This window comes from Cavia porcellus, unplaced genomic scaffold (assembly GCF_034190915.1).
Source record: "Cavia porcellus strain 051 isolate PalLab524CR breed Dunkin Hartley unplaced genomic scaffold, mCavPor4.1 scaffold_5, whole genome shotgun sequence".
Taxonomy (NCBI): Eukaryota; Metazoa; Chordata; class Mammalia; order Rodentia; family Caviidae; genus Cavia; species Cavia porcellus.
Window position 1 is genome coordinate 23,471,813 of NW_026947488.1, and position 16,709 is coordinate 23,488,521.

The 16,709-nt window shown below is 53.8% G+C and overlaps 1 protein-coding gene across 3 annotated transcripts in view; it reads left to right on the forward strand.

Moving 5' to 3' along the window:
• Kiaa1755 (KIAA1755 ortholog) overlaps window positions 1-14,902 on the forward strand; it is a 39,911-nt gene extending 25,009 nt beyond the window's left edge. For 2 of the 3 annotated variants that reach the window (XM_003467749.5, XM_063248361.1), the window contains exons 9-14: window positions 494-592; window positions 1,445-1,593; window positions 4,220-4,358; window positions 5,027-5,149; window positions 5,679-5,888; window positions 8,770-9,969. In XM_003467749.5, coding sequence (XP_003467797.2) covers window positions 494-592; window positions 1,445-1,593; window positions 4,220-4,358; window positions 5,027-5,149; window positions 5,679-5,888; window positions 8,770-9,465 — 1,416 coding nt within the window. In that variant the 3' untranslated portion in view covers window positions 9,466-9,969. Of the gene's footprint in view, window positions 1-493; window positions 593-1,444; window positions 1,594-4,219; window positions 4,359-5,026; window positions 5,150-5,678; window positions 5,889-8,769; window positions 9,970-11,758 lie in introns of those variants that run through there. The other variant, XM_063248362.1, reaches the window with a different exon arrangement.
• Window positions 14,903-16,709: the final 1,807 nt, after the last annotated feature.

Below are 16,709 nucleotides of genomic sequence, written 5' to 3' on the forward strand. Positions count from 1 at the left end.
TTGAACCAGAATATAAAGCTGGTGGTGGTGACAAATTCTGGTAGGCCCTGGGCTCTAAGTGACATGAACAAATGAACCCATAGAATCAGGAACTATGGTGATCCCCATTTCACAGAGGAGGAAGCAAGGGACCAGAAGGCTAAGTAACTTACTCAAGGCCTCACAGCCTGGGCAGAGCTGGGCTGAGGTGGGACCGAGCCAAGGATATGGCCTTCACTCTGCCTTGCCCCACTACAGGGTCCCCCGCTGGCCTTGGGGGTGGCTTTGATCTGTCTTCTTTCTGCCCGACTCGTCCCAACACCAGTGGTTTCAGCCTGATGTGAAGCCTCAAAGCCAGCAGCACCACCATTTTCCAGGAACTTGCTAGAAATGCATGTTCTCATGTCCCCCGAGAGGCGCTGAACGCTGCCCTGACACCTCCCTGTGCGTCCTCCTTGGTGGGCCAGCCTCTCCCTGGCTGGGCCTGATACCCGCTCTGGCCTCTGTCCTGCAGAAGTTGGATCCTTTCCTTTCTGAGCTTCACCGGGCCTCTTCCCTGCTGCAGTCCTCCATCGAGGAGTTTGAGAAGGGTGACCCCCCTGGGGGGGTGCAGGTGAGCCTGGGGCGTGGACTGGGGAAGCCATACCATACCTCACCTCTACAGACCAGGCTCAGAGAAGGGACAGCCGTGGTGGGCAGCAGCATCTTTGTCTTTCATTCATGCACTTGGCTAACACTTGTTGGGCACCTGCTGGGCCAGGCTGACTCACGTCTGCCCTAGCAGAGCTCACAGTGCAGTCATTAAAAAGGTGGTCATTAAAAAGCACCCGAGAAACAGACAGCTAGTTATAGATTGTGCCCAGGTGCCGTGAAAGTAAGACTGAGAACAACAAGAGGACAGTCTCTCCGAAGAGATGCTCTGCAAGTTGATGCCTGAAGCTCAGCAGAGTCTGCCTTGGAGGGGGATGGAGCTCCAGGCAGAGGTTAGCCTCGCACGAAGACCTTGAGAAAGGATAAGGCTTGGCATGTACAGGACTAACATGGAGGCCAGTGGGAAGCAGAGTGCCTAGGAGGCAAGAAGAGGCCACTGAGAGCTCTTGCAGGCCCAGCAGGAGCTAGGTCAGGGAGCTGGCTTGGGGGTCCATCACAAGTGTGCAGAAAAGCGGCTGGAGAATTTTAAGCAAGGGGTGATCTGATTTGCACTTTTTGATCTTTCTGGTTGTCATGTGGAGAACAGACTGTAGGGGGAGCCAGAGGGCAGCAGGGAGATCTGTAGCAAAGAGGTCAGGATGTCGTGTCCCAGCAAGTGACAGGATTTGGATCAGTGAAGTTGCCATGGAGGAGAGGAGGAGTGGCTTGAGGAGATGCACTAGAGAGAAGAGGACACTGGAGGAATTGGTCTTGATGTGGGTAGGCCAGGAAAAAAATGAGGATTGGGCCTCAGTGTACCTTCCTATGCTGGCAGGAGGCCACCAGTTGTCTGAGCAAGTCCAAGGAGCTGATGGAGGCCGTGCTGAGAGACCCAGGCCTGCTACACCTGCAGCAGGAAGGTGGGGCCATGCTGGCCAGGCTGCAATGTGAGGCCAGCAGGCTGGACTCCAGCCCTGACATCAGGTACAGACATCCTGGCCTTTCCCGCCCCCACCGCTCCCTTGTAGCTCCCAGCTGGGAGCTACAAAGCGGGGCACCAGCCGAGGGGAGATGTAGAGCGGGGCCCCTGGAAGTGCAGGGCACATGTCACAGGCTGAAGCCCCATCACCGGTCCCCTATGTGGGCCTTGGCAAGTCCCTTGGGCTTTCCCTGCTTCCCTCCTTCCTCCCGCAGGCATCAGAAGACATCTCTCCACTTCTGCTCAGCCTTGTGGGCCAAGCCCTTCACTGAAACACACTGGGCCAGGCCCCCAAAGCCCCGTTCACTCATCCCTGACAGAAGCCCGTGAAGCCCACGCTGTCCTCCTTTGGAGGATGGTGAAGCAGTAGTGGCCTACTGGGTTCCTAAGGCCAAGACATCTAAACGTGTAACCCTCCACGCCCCGTGTCCCTACCATGTCCCCACCACTGTCACTGGACAGGAGAACTGCAGTGTGTGTGGGTGTCACAGAGAAAAAGATGGACACACCCGTGCCCTCAGGTGGGGGTGAGGGACAGTGCAGTACAGGCATAGCCTCTCCACCCTGAAAAGCAACTCCCAAATGCTCCAAAAACCCAAGTGGAAAACTCATGCCCAAAATTATTAAAAAACATTCTATAAAATTACCTTCAGGCTGTATAGAAGGTAATTATGAAGCATAAATAATTCTTGTATTTACACTTGGGTCCCATCTCTGAGATATTTCAAAACGTGTATGCAGATATACCAAAATACCCCCCCCCCAAATTGGAAATCTGAAACACTTTCGGTTCCAAAAGAAGGGATACTTGATCTGTGATTACAATGATAAATAATTTGAAATATTTTTTCTATTAAAACACAGCTACTTATATTCAGGAGTCAAGAGCAAAGTTCGTATAAACTTTTAAGAACAATTTGCTATTGAGCACATACAGCGTCGTTCTAAGGAATCGCACATATTAACTCATTTAACTCCCGCAGCAGGTCCCAGTAGCATCCTGACATCAGAGCGGAGGAGCCAAGTGACAGGCACAGGGTCACCCAGAGGGATGCGGTGGGACCAGGACTTGAGCCCAGACGCCCTGAACCCAGAATCTTAAACACGGCCCCTTGGGCTGCACCCGGCACTCAGGCAGGCTCACGCAGCTGGGAGCCCAGGCAGGACGGCTGCCGCTGGCACTGTCCCTCCTCGGCTGGTCCCGCCTCACCTTCCCAGCCCGCCCCCGGCCCACCGTGGTCTCTAAGGACCCTCGGTTGCCGTCAGCTCCACTAGGGGGCGCTGTGGGCCCGCGCGAGCGGCTGCCGGACCTGGGCCTGCTGGTCCCTCCCTCTCTCCCTCTGCAGCCTCTCCTGCTGGCATTTCTGGCATTTTCTGTCCATCCGCTGCACTCACTCTAAGCCCTCACCCCTTTTCCAGAAGGTGGAAACCTGTGGGAAGATGCAGTCAGACGTGGAGGGCGAGGCAGGGCATTGCTGGCCTGGAAAAGCAGGCTTTCCTTCCATCTCCTCTCCCCCAAACCCTCTTCTTTTCCTTTCCTTTTCTTCTCTTTTCTTTTTTCTTTCTTTTCTACTCTCCCCTCCCCTCCTCTTTTTTCTTTTCTTTCCCTTATTGCAGCTCTAGGACTGGAAGCCACGCCTCCCACAGGCTAGACAAGTGCTCTACCACTGAGCTACATCTGCAACCCTTTTTTAGGTTTTTTTCATTTTTATATTCATTTAGTTTACTTTGAGACAAGGTCTTGCTAAATTGCCCAGGCAGCCCTTGAACTTGCAATCCTCCTGCCTCAGCCCCCCACATACTGGAATCACCATACCTGGTAGATCTCCTTCTCTTTGTTCTGTGATTCTCCTCTCACCCAGCCATCTCTATGCTGGAAATCCCATCTACTCTGTTTGTGTCTTGTGACTTTGGTTATTTTTTTTAAAGTTTGTGCAGAGACAACTCTGGGCTGGTTTCTATACAGACTGCCATGAATGAGAGTAATAGCCCTCAGTTGGGACCTCAGTTTTCCCACCTGTAAAATGGAGAGGGCCCTGGGCAGCTACCCACCCTCATTGCAATGGAAGTCGTAACCCACTGACCATTGACTTGCGTGGCCGCTGTGTGAAGCACTTTGCTGCATGAGTGTGGTCCTCACTCTGGCCACCCTAGCACCTCCTGAGAGCTTTAAGAGCACCAGGGCCCTGCCTGACAGAGAGAATGACGTGGCTGCCCCCGGTGGAATGTTTCTGTGAGCTCTCAGGGCGGGCTTTAGTGGAGGGCTGAAGCACTGGGTCATTCTGTCTCACTGTTGCTGACTCCACTTTACAGCCGGCAGAGACTGTTTGCACAAACTCCATCCTACACGGTGGCAGGACTGGATCTTGAACCCAGATCTGTCCAGTGGGCTTCGTGCCCTCCTGGGGAAGGGGATGGCATTTCACTTCCTGCTGTATCCTCTGGTCCTCCCAGTTCTGCAGAGGGCCAAGACTGAATCTCAGAGAGGCACAGGAACCTGCCCAAGGTCACACAGCAAGTCAGTAACTAGAAACCCAAGCTAGAATCCCAGACGCGGGGAGCTGGGCTCTGCCAAGCAAAAGTGCTGGGAGGGGCTGGGGAGGCTTCTTCTCATCGTCTTCCACCTCCCAGGAGCCGGCTGGCTGAAGCGGCTGCCCTGTACAGCCTCGTGGATGAGCAGCTTCATGTCCTGGTCACTGCATCCAACCACCTCCTGGGGAGGCTGGAGCTCCGCATCCGCCTGGGCCGCCTGGAGGCTGCCATTCGCCAGGTGAAAGGGCAGACTGGCCGGGGACCCAGGGGCATGATGCCGGGAGCCCAGTCCCAGCTTCTGGGTGTCCAGAGCCTAGACCTTGATTGGGGGTGACAAGATCAGCTGCTATCTTGGCCTTTGTGAGGACACAGTGAGTTAATCTCTGCCCCGTAAGACCCCGCAGAGGAAGCAGGGAACTTCTGCTTCTGGGTAGGAACCCTTTTGTACCCTCTGTCTCTCACTGGATTGTCATGTATACCCCATTTTAGCACTGGTAAACTGAGGCCAGAAGGGGAAGTGACTTGCTGGGCTCACACAGTGAGTTTATGGCAGGCTCAGATCCCTTCCTGTGCAGCCCATTACCTGCCCCCAGGGACAAGGAGCTCATCACCTTGAGGCCACTCATTTGATGACTGAGTGGCAGTGAGTGGTTAGGTAGAATGAGCCAAGACCCAGCACCCTGTGACTGTGTGCAGGACGCCAGGCAAGCCCCCTCCATGCTGGGTCCTGCTGGGCTGGGAGTTTGTTCAGATGGTCAAAGAACACGCCCTTCCCGTGTCTCTTACCCAGAACTGGCAGGTTTCGGGGTGGTGAGTGACTGAGCTCAAGAAGACCTCTGGCTCCTGGAAGTCAGAGGGCTGGAGAACCTGCCCAGCAGCCCCTCATGTCCAAACCTCCCTGCCCAGGTCAGCGACTGGATGGAGCAGGAGGGGAGCCGGTGCCTGCAGGAGCTCACCCCAGAGGACGGGAGTATGGAGACAGTGGCGCGGGCCCACGCTGACTTCGAGGCCTTCTTCCTGAAGGCTGTGGTGCGTTCCAGAGGGGAAGGAGAAGGTGCTGGGGGGGGGGGCTGCTGCTAAGGCCCAAGGGTGCAGGTGGGAAGTGCAAGGAAACCTGCAGAGGGCGGGAGGAATCAGCTGGGACTCCAGAGGATCCCGCTGAGATGTTTCCACCTCCAGGAAGCCTTTCAGATGGCCAAGACCAAGGAACATTCCATCTTAGCGCAATTAGTAAAATGCAGATTCCAAGGCCCAGATATGCTAAGCCAGCTTCAGGGAATGGGTGGGGAGGAGCCAGAGGCACAGGGTGCTCAGCCTGTCCAGCCCTCAGGGGACTCCCAGGCCAGTGGGGAGGGGGGGGGCTGGGGACAATGGGGACAGAGAGAACTGGCAGACACAAAGGAGAAGCCTCAGACTTGGAGGCCGGAGCTTTCCAGAAGGACGTGAACAGCCAAGGCAAAGGCCTGGAGACTAAGGCGCCTTGGCCTCTCTAGGTGTTCGTCACTTGCCAAGGCTGTAAGGGGTGAGAAGGTGAGAACACCCTTCTCTCCCCTCCCAGGCCCAGTACCGCCGCGGCCTGGAGCTGTCCAAGCAGGCAGCCCAACTGGGAGCCGGGAGCCAGGCTGGGGGCCAGGAGCTCCCGGAGCTGGTGGCTTTTGCTGCGACCCAGCGGGCCTTCCAGGCCAAGCTGACCCACTTCTACATGGCGGCTGAGCGGCAGCGCACGGATCTCGACACGCTGCTGCATCTGCATCGCTTCTGCAAGAAGGTGAGCCCTGGGGCCGCCCTGCAGACCCTCCGTGGCTGGTGGTGCAGTGGGGACGGGTGGGAGCCCAGAGACGCCGCCCTCAGCTCTCCGCGTGACTCCGGCCCCAGTCCCATGAGAGGCCAGGGAGGTTGGAACAGATCCATCCTGTGTCTTTCCTTAGAGAAGAGGAAGAGGCAACAGAGAGAGCCTTACCCAGGTGGCATGACGAGGAGGAGGGTGTGTGAAAAGATTAGGTTGCTGGGGGGCTGCTCAGAGCCTTCTGTGAACACCTCACACCCTGACAGGACACCAGTGCTGTTCCCATCGCACAGATCAGAACATTGAGGCCTAAAGAGTGGGTGACTTGCTCAAGGTTAACCAGAGTGTCAGGCATCAAGCAGGATTTAACTTAAGGCCTCCTTCTTAAGATTTGAGAGAGCTTAAACCCATGCAGCTCTCATTTTTCTGAGAGGGAAACTGAGATCTTTGAGGGCAGAGGAGTTGCCTAGAGATCCAGAGCCCTCAGGGCCGGCTCTGTCCAGTGCCCTCGGCTGCCCCTTGAACTTGCCACTTGGGACAGAGCATGGGAATAGCCTGACCTCACACCCCAGCTATGAGGATGGCCGTGCACGCAGGGACGGGGAATGCAGGATGCTCTGGGGCTCACAGGAGGGGCCGGGTCCATGCACCCATGCCAGGGCCAAGGAAGGACAGTGCTCTCTGTGTCCTTGAGGCAGCGGCAGGGCAGGCAGATGTCAGCGGTGACAATGAAGTCACCACACACGCAGCCTTATGGGCTTAGTGAGCAAGGAAGAGGCCGCATCCGGGGCTCAGAGTCAGGGTCACATGTCCTGCGTGGGCTGTGCGACGGTGACAGCAGCCTCACTGCTCTGAGCCCGGCCCCGTGGTGGTGGTGATGCCAGCTGCTGCTTCTCTGGCTCTGATGTGCCAGGCCGTGCCCCAGTCATCTCACACCTGGCTTATTATCCCCACCCCTGTACCAGCGTTGTGCCTGTTTTACACATGAGGGTCTAGAGAGGTCAGCTAACATCCAGGGCCACTCAGCTGCGGGGTGAAGAGCTGAGACTCTGGCTTTAGTGCCTGCCCTTCCAGGCAACGAGAGACTTAGATTAACTGTCAGTAACCTCCAGCATCGGGCCGTTCAACTTAAGGGTCTTCATTAACGTCACTCTTGTTATCTGGAGGAAGAGTAATGCAGGGTTCTGGGCAGCAGGAAGCTTCTTTTCCTTGCTCCTGATTTTTGCCCACTGCAACCCAGCGTCCTTCACTGGATCTACCCAACTTCTTCCAGCTCCAGGGCCTTTGCACATGCTGTTCCCATGCGTTGCCCAGGAAGGGCTTCGCTGGCTGAGCTGGTCTTGTCTTTCCTTCTCCCTTGCTTCTCCAGGCTGCCCATCCTGACCACTGTGCTACCCAGCCCTCCTCTCTCATCAGCCGCTCTGTTGCTTCATGGCTCACTGTGATCTGAAGTGACCCCGCTGCTTTGTCCTGTTCTTGTCTCTCCTGAGGTCCTTTGGAGATGGCCGGCACAGACCGTGCACACTGAGCTGTCATAGGAGGCTGCCTGGGGAGTGGGGAAGAGCGAGAAGAGCAGGCCTGGGTGGCCTGTGAGACGGTGGTGTCTGTGCCAGGCTCAAACTGGCACTGAGGGTGGGGAAGCCTGACTGTGAGCCCGGCTCCAGTGACACTGGCTGTGTGACCAGGCTAGGTGCTGTTCCTCTCTGGTCCAGACCTTTGCTCTCTGCCTCATGGTTTGGGCCAGCTGGTTTTCTGAATCTGTGGTTGTCTGTGTCTGTCCAGGTTGGCTAGAAAGGTTGAATCCCAGACAGACACACAGACAGACAGTCTACCGGAGGTCAGTCAGCCCCAGGTGGGCACCTGTGTGCAGCAGCTTGGCGCTAAACGATAATAACACGATTGTGCCGCTAACAGAGATTTATGGGGCCCCTTCCTGGCTGTGAGCTCCCGTGTAGCCATGAATATGAAGCCATTTATCTAAAGACAAGTTCCCTTAATCCGCGGGAAGACGGTCTCTGCGGAGGAAATGGTTCTGCCATCCCACAGCCGAGCAGCCCGGTGTCGGGCTCTAAATTAATGGAGAGGAAGATTAGGTTTTTCACGAGCTCCTAGGGACATGTGGGCTTCTTTTCAGCCTGTAGATATTTTGTGGAGGAATTGGGACAGGCAGAGTCACAAGATGGGCAGGGGCCCTACCAGAGTGAGAGGCCTCAGGGCCTGGCCAGGTTGACTGTCCTGCCATGCCTGGGCCGGTTTCTCCGTCAGGCCTAACATCTGTCTATCTGGAGAGAACCCACATCCTCCCTGCCTTGCTGTATGACCTGGGGCGTGTTATCTCATTGCCCAGAGCCTCAGTTTCCTCCTCTGTAAAATGGATTGCTGGCACAGTTCAGTTTGATCATGTGTGAGACCCATAGAACCTGGAAAAGAGTTAGCATTTGATCCTTCTTAACCAGACTCCTCCCTCAGCACCTATCGGGGTTAAACCAGTCTAGGAGTTCACATTTACAGCTCTTAGGAGATTTTTTGCAATTACTGCTGCTCCCATTTTCCAGGAGAAATAGCCCCAGAGACGGTGAGCCCTGCTGGACTGTTGGTCTGTCGAAGGTGCCTGCAGAGCCCTAGGGTGCTAAAAGCTGTTGCCACATGGTGGGAGTTTGTAACTCAGGGAAGAAAGGGAAACCCTTGTTATCCTGGTCAACAGAGAAAATTGCCACCGAACAGAAGGTCTCCAAATTTACAGGCACTGGTCTGCTCAGCAGAGCGAGGCCCTTGCAGGGGTGCCTTCTGCTCAGACAGGAGCCTGTCCTTGCAGGGTCCCATGCCCTGACTGCATCTGCCCCTCCCTCTCTCTTGCCCCCAGATGACCTGGTTCCACAAGGACTGTCAGGATCTGGTGAGCCAGCTTAGGCTGGGCAAGGCTAAGAGGGCCAGCCCTGGGGACCAGCGCCGCCTGCACCGTTACCTGCAGCGCCTGGCATCCGAGTTCCCTGCCGAGAAGTTAGCAGCCATGGCATTGCAGGTGACCTCCCTGAGCCAGACAGGCTTGGGCCAGGAGCTGTGGCAGGAGGCCCGAGGGAGACACCAGGAGATTCAGAGCCTGCTGAAGAAGGCACTGGCCCACTGCCCGTGCCTGGTGGACTCTGCTGCCCACTTGGCACCATCAGAACCAAGAGGGGCAGTGGCCAAAGGCTGGGGTCCAAATGGAGAAGTGTTTTCCAAGGGGAGGTGGGACCTGTCCTTACAGGACTCTTTGGGTGTGAATCATTTGCCAAAAGCCTGCTGGCCTCCTTGGGCTGCCAGAAGCCAGCAGAGCAGAACTTTCCAGGTGGACCCTCCATCCTCTGGCCAGGTGGTAGGAGCTGATGATGGCAAAGGCTCTCAGGAGCTTCTGGAGCCCACCCCGGAGCGCTCTCGTGTCACCCTCTTCTCCTGGCAGTGGCTCCCCAGGAAGAGCCAGGTCTCCTGCCCCACCGGGGACAGCTTCTCCTCGGAGGGGACAGACTCACAGACATCCTTGGAGGACTCACCCCAAACAAGCCCACCTGCATCCCTCTAGCTGGAGATGCCCTCCCTTCATCTCCCCAGGCTCTGGGGCGGCTGGCACAAGACTAGCTGGGGGGAAGAGCTGGTCAGTCTCTCAGAGATGTGGCCCCCAAACAGCTGACTGCCAGGAGGATGGGAATTGTGCACCTGCTTCTGGTTCCAGCAAACTCCAGGAAGATGCACCGCTCACACATGCAGAACCAGGGCCTGTGGGAGTCAGGATCCCATACTGATTAGCCCTGTCACTCCAGGGTCTCCTCGTGGAAGTCCTGTTGGTACTGACGCTGCCAAGACTCCCTCTTGGACAGCCTAACACATTCCCCACCCCATCCCCGGGGCACCAGGCCAGCATAGCTCCCCAACAGGACACAACACATGTGGGCTCTTGTCTTAGGTCACCCAGAAACACACCTGGGACAAGGACTCAAGTGAAATGCTTTTGGCAGTGACCCCAGGAGCCAGTGGCAGGGAACAGGACATCAGTCTGTGATGGAATAAAGCAAGGTTGTCGAGCAGATTTCCGTGTGGGTAGCTAGAGCGCCATCCTGCTGGGTCCTGTGGGAGAGAGCGTGGAGCCCTGGAGGGCAGCCCGAGCCTCCAGTGACGACTGCGTGGGTGAGTTTAAGGCACTTAGGAGTTGGCACCCAAGGACCACAGGCTCAGCCTCCAGCTGGGGGTCTCGTTGGAGCGGAAGCCAACTGTGCACTTGCAGGTGAGGGTGAGGGACTCACCCCAGCTCCATCTCACTCAGCTCCTCTAAGGCTAGGGACCCCCTGCTTAGCCAGGGAACCCCAGGGAGTCTCATCATTGTACCCCCCAAAAATCCCACCCCCAAGGTCCGCTCGCTGTCTTCTTCATCTTCCCGCCACATCCCTGATGCAGCATCTCGCGTGGCACCCAGGCCCTCACTCCCCTTTTAGCAGTGTCGTCAGGTGCTGTGGGGGCTGGCGCTGGGGAGGAGAGGGAGCAGCATCCTCACCAGCAGGTGTGGGGAGCAGCAGGAAAAGTCTGGTCCCAGGTAGAGCATCTTGCGAAGGTTCCATGCCTTCATTCAGCTTAGGTAGCGCCCCTTAGTGCCTCCCGTGAGCATCACGATGTTGACAGTGCTGGCCCCATGAATTAGTCTTTGTCACCAGTCTGGCAGCCTAGCCTGAGTTTTCCGGGCCCCAGATGACAGTGTGGGCACACATGATCCATCAGAAGGAGAAGGAGGCCAGGGTTTCTCCAGAGCTGTCTCAGTACAGGGTTACACATACTCAAGGCTCCAGACGGCTGCAGGAACCTCCTGTTAGCCACAAGATTTCTCCAAGTGGGCTGCAGCCTGCCTGCCTAAGAGCCAGGAGCAGAGATGAGCACAGGGCAGCTTTCTGGGGGAGCCCACCCCAGACAATTGAACTCAGACTTGGGGTGCATTTGGAGTCACCTTCTTGATTCTTTACCCTGCTGCTTGAGGAGGTGAGGGGTGTCTTAGTCTGTTTTGTGCTGTGATCATACAACACCGTGGCCTGGAACGGCTGTAGACCAGAGGAGTTTATGTGGCTCGTGGTTCTGCAAGCTGGGAAGTCTGAGCAGAGGGGCCACATCTGCCAAGGGGTTTTTACTGTGTCATAACCTAGCGGAAGGCATCACATGGCAAGAGAGGGACGGGCGGAAGTCATCCTTTACAAAGAGGCCACTCCTGCCCCGCCTCTCAACCCTGGGGAGAGAGTTTCTGACGCGTGAACTGAGGACCCACTGAAACCCTATCAGGGGTGTCCCTAGGGAAATACACCCCAAACCGGCTCTGCCTATCACTTGTCCTCCCCTGCCTTGCACATCCGGACAGGCCCAGGGATGCTCGAAGCATTTGATCAGCCTGTCTCCATCCATGCCTGTCGCCTCAGAGGGGGGTTGAAGGCTCTTAAAATGCTGCTGCCATGGAAACAGGATGTAGCCAGTGGGGACCACAGGCAGGGAGCTGGAGAACTGGGGTGCTAGGATGGAAACTGATTGAGAGACCGTAGCTGCTTCAAGGGAGGAGGGGGCTATAGGGCGATGGGTGGAAGGGGTCCCAAATGCTACCTCACGCATCCTTCTGCCTCACAAAGAACTGTAGGCCAATAACTTCTCTACACGCAGGCAGCCCCAGGGGAGAGGTTGCTGAAATGGAGTGTAATAGTGAATGATATATAAATGTCACACCAAGAGCGGACATTGGTTCTGCATTTTCATTGTGCCTGGTTTTGTGCTAAAAGGCTTTAGGGGCTTGTTGAATGCTTCACAAAAGCTTCACAAAGCTGGTACTAGCTCTCCTTCATTTTCCTAAGGAGGAAACTGGGGTCCAGAGTTGCTTGGAGGTGACTTGCCCAGGGTCACAGTGAGCAGTAGAGCTGGATTTACACAATGCCTGGACCGCTGTGTGGCAAGCCCCGGCTGACTGTTTCCTGAATCTTCCTGAATTGTCTCTCAGAGCCCAAAGGGGTCTTGCTTAATGGCCTTGGCCCAAACCTGCCACCCCCGCTCATGGCAATTCCCTCAAGAATGACCCCACAGATTTAAGTCAGCAAAGCCTCAGCCCCGAAGGGGTCGGTCTGAGGAGGCCGAGGCCACCAATCCTCTGTCGGACTTCACAACAGAATTCACGGTCTGCTGGTGAGAAGACAATGTTTATAAAGGAGCACGCGTCTGCCTGTGCCATGCTGGAGCCTTCACCTTTGGGACCTCCTTCAGGCTTGGATTGCAGGCCAAGGGGCAATGACAGGAGGCAAGGCCTCAGGGCTATTTTGCCTGAGGTGACCCCAGAGAGGTGGCTTCTTCTCTCTAAGGCTTGGTTTCCCCCATCCATCCAGTGCAGACTTAGCATGAATAACGGTCATTCTCACCTCGGAATCAAGACCCTCCTGAATCTAGGTTCAGTAGCTGGGTGCCTGATATATGGCTGCCCTCTAGCTCTCCATCCTTTCACTGAGCTTGTCAAGCCTGCTGAGGCAGGATGAGATCTCTGGGTCCCTGAGCACGACCCCAGCTTTCTCCACTTCAGAGGAGTGGTGTCCTGTGAAGGAGTAAAGCTTTGAGAGTCTGCTGGGTGGCGATGTGAGGCAAACACAGAGGGACTGAGCGCAAACAGAAGTCTCAGCACTTTACCATTTACAAATCATCCTTTAGTCTATTAATTTTCTCATCTGATACTTGCTTCAACACTGAGGAGCATGGGAGTCACACTATTCCCATTTTGCAGATGAGAAGACTGAGTCTGCAGAGGGGGGAAATGTCCCAAGGTCACACAGCTAGGAAAACGTTAGCCAGGAAAACCTCAGGCCTGCACATCCTGATCAGGGCCATGCTCCCCAAGAGAGCAGATACACATCTGGAGGTGGGGTATACCTTCACCTGAGTAGTCATCTGCTTGAGGGGCCTCACTCTCTTCTGCCCCCCAGTTGCCCACTGCAGACCCAGATGGGATGGCTGTCCAGGGTCGAGCACAGTCTGCCCTCATGACACAGAGCTCCTATGTTCTCTAGAGGTTGTGAACTGGCATTGAGCCCAAGCCGAGCCCATCCGGCCTGAAGCCCACACTTTCTCCACTGGGAAGTAGCTCTCAGGGGCTGGGGTCCAAGAGCTCCTGGTGACTGTGGCTCTGGTTGGACAGGAGACTCCTGGATCCCATTCCCCAAGGCTCAAGCCATTTTGGGGGCTCTGGGTGGTAAACGACTGTAGCCCCTCAGGTCTCATTTTCTCTTCTGTGAAATGGGCCATGATAGTGGGATAAATAAGAGATATAAAAGTGATCTCTGTCCCTGGCTCCTGGCTCACAGGTCCTAAAATCCCTGGGATTTCCAGAGTGGTAAGAGTGCCTTTTGTACACTGGTGAGATGAATGGTGGCCCCTGTGTGCTTTGGGATAGGAGCTGCTCACCAGAAGACCGAGGCAGGTTACAGGTGGGACCTCTCACCCATCTCAGTCCTCCCCGGCGGGGAGGGCCGAGGGTTGAATTGGTCACCAGTGGCCACTGCTTCTTCAATTATGATTGTGATGAATTTGATATTAAAAAGCCAACAGGATTGGATCCAGAGAGCTTCCCGGAGCTGAACACAGGAGATGCTGCAGGCAGCAGGTCCAAGGAGGGCGTGGAAACTTTGTGCCCTCTTCCCACCGGCTTGCTGCAGCCTCTTCCATCTGGGCCCTTTGTAGTATCTTCTATAACAAGCCGGTGGACACTACCATTTCCTACGTTCCTTCAGCTGCTCCAGCATAGTAACTGAACCCAGGGAGGGGGAATGGGAACCCCAATTTATAATCTGTTGGTCAGAAATGCAAGTTATAGCCCTGAGCTTGTGACTGGTATCTGAAATGAAGACAGTTTTGCAGGATTGAGCCTTTAACCTGTGGAATCTGACTCTAATTCCACGTAGATAATGTTAAATTGAATTGTAAGACAACTAGTTGGTGCCCACGGGAGGATTGCTTGGTGCATTGGAATACACACACACACATACACACACACAAAATGTCTTAGACACAGAAGTCTTCTATTGGGGCTGGGGATTTAGCTCAGTGGTAGCACCTGCCTGGCAAGTGTGAGGTCATGAGTTCAATCTCTAGTAACACCAAAAAAAAAAAAAAAAAAAAAAAAAACCAAAAAACGAAATATTCTATGTTGTGTAACTATGGAAGAGAGTAAAAAATGGCTTGTTTTTTTCCTTCAGAGGGTAGATCAGACCAGCCCTGGGGAGTGGAGATCCTGATCTGCCTCTCAATCCTGTCTCCTTTCCACACATTGGCCATTGATCTGGGTTTCTGGATGGAAAGCCACAAATTGTCCTTGAACCTCCCCAGAGCCCCTAAATGCACTGGGAAAATCAAAGGAAAAAGTGACAATGAAAACAACTTGAAAAGCCTTTAAACTGGGCGTGGTGGCGCCTATCTATAATCCTAGCTCTTTGGAGGCTGAGGCAGGAGGATCGTGGCAAATTTGAGGCCAGCCTGGGCTACAAAGTGAGCACAAGGCCAGCCTGAACTGCAAAAGCAAAATCCTGTCTCAAAAAGACCAAAAAAAAAAAGGTCTTTTAAAGAGTCAGGAAGCCACCAAGGCGGGAGAACTAGAGCACAATGCCAGTTGTACCCGCAGTGTGAACGCCAGGTAATTTTGAACGCAGGCTACCAGAACAGATGGTCACACTGTGCCCGAGACTTGGAGTGTACGTCAGAGGGGCATCAGACTCACGTTCTGTGGACTCTGAATGCACACACTTCCTCTGTGTGTCCAGCCTTTTCTTATTTTTCTATTGGTCATGTGGCTGCTGTGCCTGTTTTCAAGCCCAGTAGGGGCTTCCCCACAAAGGAATTGTTATTAGTGTGTCATGAGTCACACATAAACTGCCACCCTGGTATCTTTGGGATACTGATTCAGAGATATAAGAACTTGTATTTAGCAACTCCTTAGACTCTAAATAAAGCCCTTTTGTTCTTACTGTGTCTGACTTAGAGCTGATTATCACCCGCACCCCATATCTAATCTCCCTCTGGCCTCCCTTTTTACTTACCGCACCCTCGCACCCTCGTTCCTGCCTCCTTCCCATCAGCCCTGGCCAGTTTCTGTAGAACAGTGTCCTGGATGGTCTTCCTGTAGATCCCCTTCCACCACTTTCCACACAGAAACTACAGGGGTCTTGGCAGACGTCGGGTTAGGATCCCCCTGCTTACACTGCCCAGTGGCAGCCCCTCACTCTCCAGATGAAAGAGGCCACCTTCACTCCAGTGCCCTGTGGAGCCGGCCACTGCTCACAGCTTTCACCTCACCCAGTCTCTGGAAGTTCCAGTTGCACTGACTTCCTTTGAATCTTTCGGGCATTCCAAGGTCTATCAGAGGTCAGGCTCCCCAGAAATAGAGCTGGAGATAGGGTCCAGGTGCAAGTGATTCATTGAAGAGGTGATCACAGGGGAAACATGGGAACTCTAGAGGGTAATTCACACCTCTGAAACACTTCGGTCTCTGCAAAATTGTGTGGCACAAAGCAGGTCAGAAAGCTTGAGAGCAGACCCTGCAAAACCGTTGCAAGAATGAACCTGCTCAAGACAATGTTCTGTATCAAAAATATATGAAAAGTTTCACAACTAAATTATCATAATTTTAAAAGCCCCAATTTAAAAATGTGCAAAGAATCTGAATAAATATACAGATGACCAACAAGCACGTGAAAATGCTTATCATCGTTAGCCATCCAGAGAAAAGCAAATCAAAACCACCGTGACATAGCACTTCACATCCACTAGGATGATTATAGCCAAAAAAGGCAAATAATAACAAGTATTGATGAGGATGCGCAGAGATCGGATTGGTGAGGTGAGCTTTCTTGTTGCTGAGACAAAATACCTAATACATGCAAGCTGGTTTTTTTTGGCTCATATTTTTCAGAAGTTTCGGTCCATGTGTAGCTGACTCAAGGCAGAAACACCATGGTGGACATTTGTGGTGAAACAAGGCTGCTTGCTCCCCGGTGGCCAGGACATAGAACATGGGAAGGGTGGCCATGAGAGACAGAGCTTCCAAAGTCAGGTCCCAGGGACTCAGCCCCTCCAGCCACACCCCACCTCCTCACAGCACATTTAGCTACGAGCTTGAGTGGATTCATCCCCTGAGGAGACCAGCACTCCCATGATCCAGTCACCTCTCCAGGGGTCTCTGAATCCAGGCAAGGTGACACAACTAACTGGCACAATGTGGAGAAATTGGAACACTCAAAAACTTGTTGATGAAAATCAAATGATACAACCACTTTGGAAAAATAGTTTGACAGTTCTTGGAATAACTAAGCATCAAGTTACCCTATGATCCTATATTTCTGTAGTAGGTGTATATACTCAGGAGAAAGGAAAGTACATGTCCACACAAAAATTCATACATCAATGTTTAGAGAGTACAATTATTCTTAATTGCTGAAATTTGGAAGCAACCCAGATTTCAATCCGTTAGCAGATGGGTATACAAAATGTGGCACATCCATACAACAGAGTATCATTCACCAATAAAAAGAAGTCACTTCCTAAGTTATTCTAGGGAGCCAGTGTATCCTAATACCAAAGCCAGATGATAAGGTCAGCATCTCCAGTCTTCCAGCTGCTCAAAAGTGAGGACATGAGCCCTGAGGACCTGAACCCAAACCAAACATGAAAAAAACACAGACATCTATATGTATCCAGATGCAGAAAAAGCAACAAACATCAGGCAAAACTAACAAGGTATTTGTGAAGGCATTACAGATTCATATCAGACTTCTT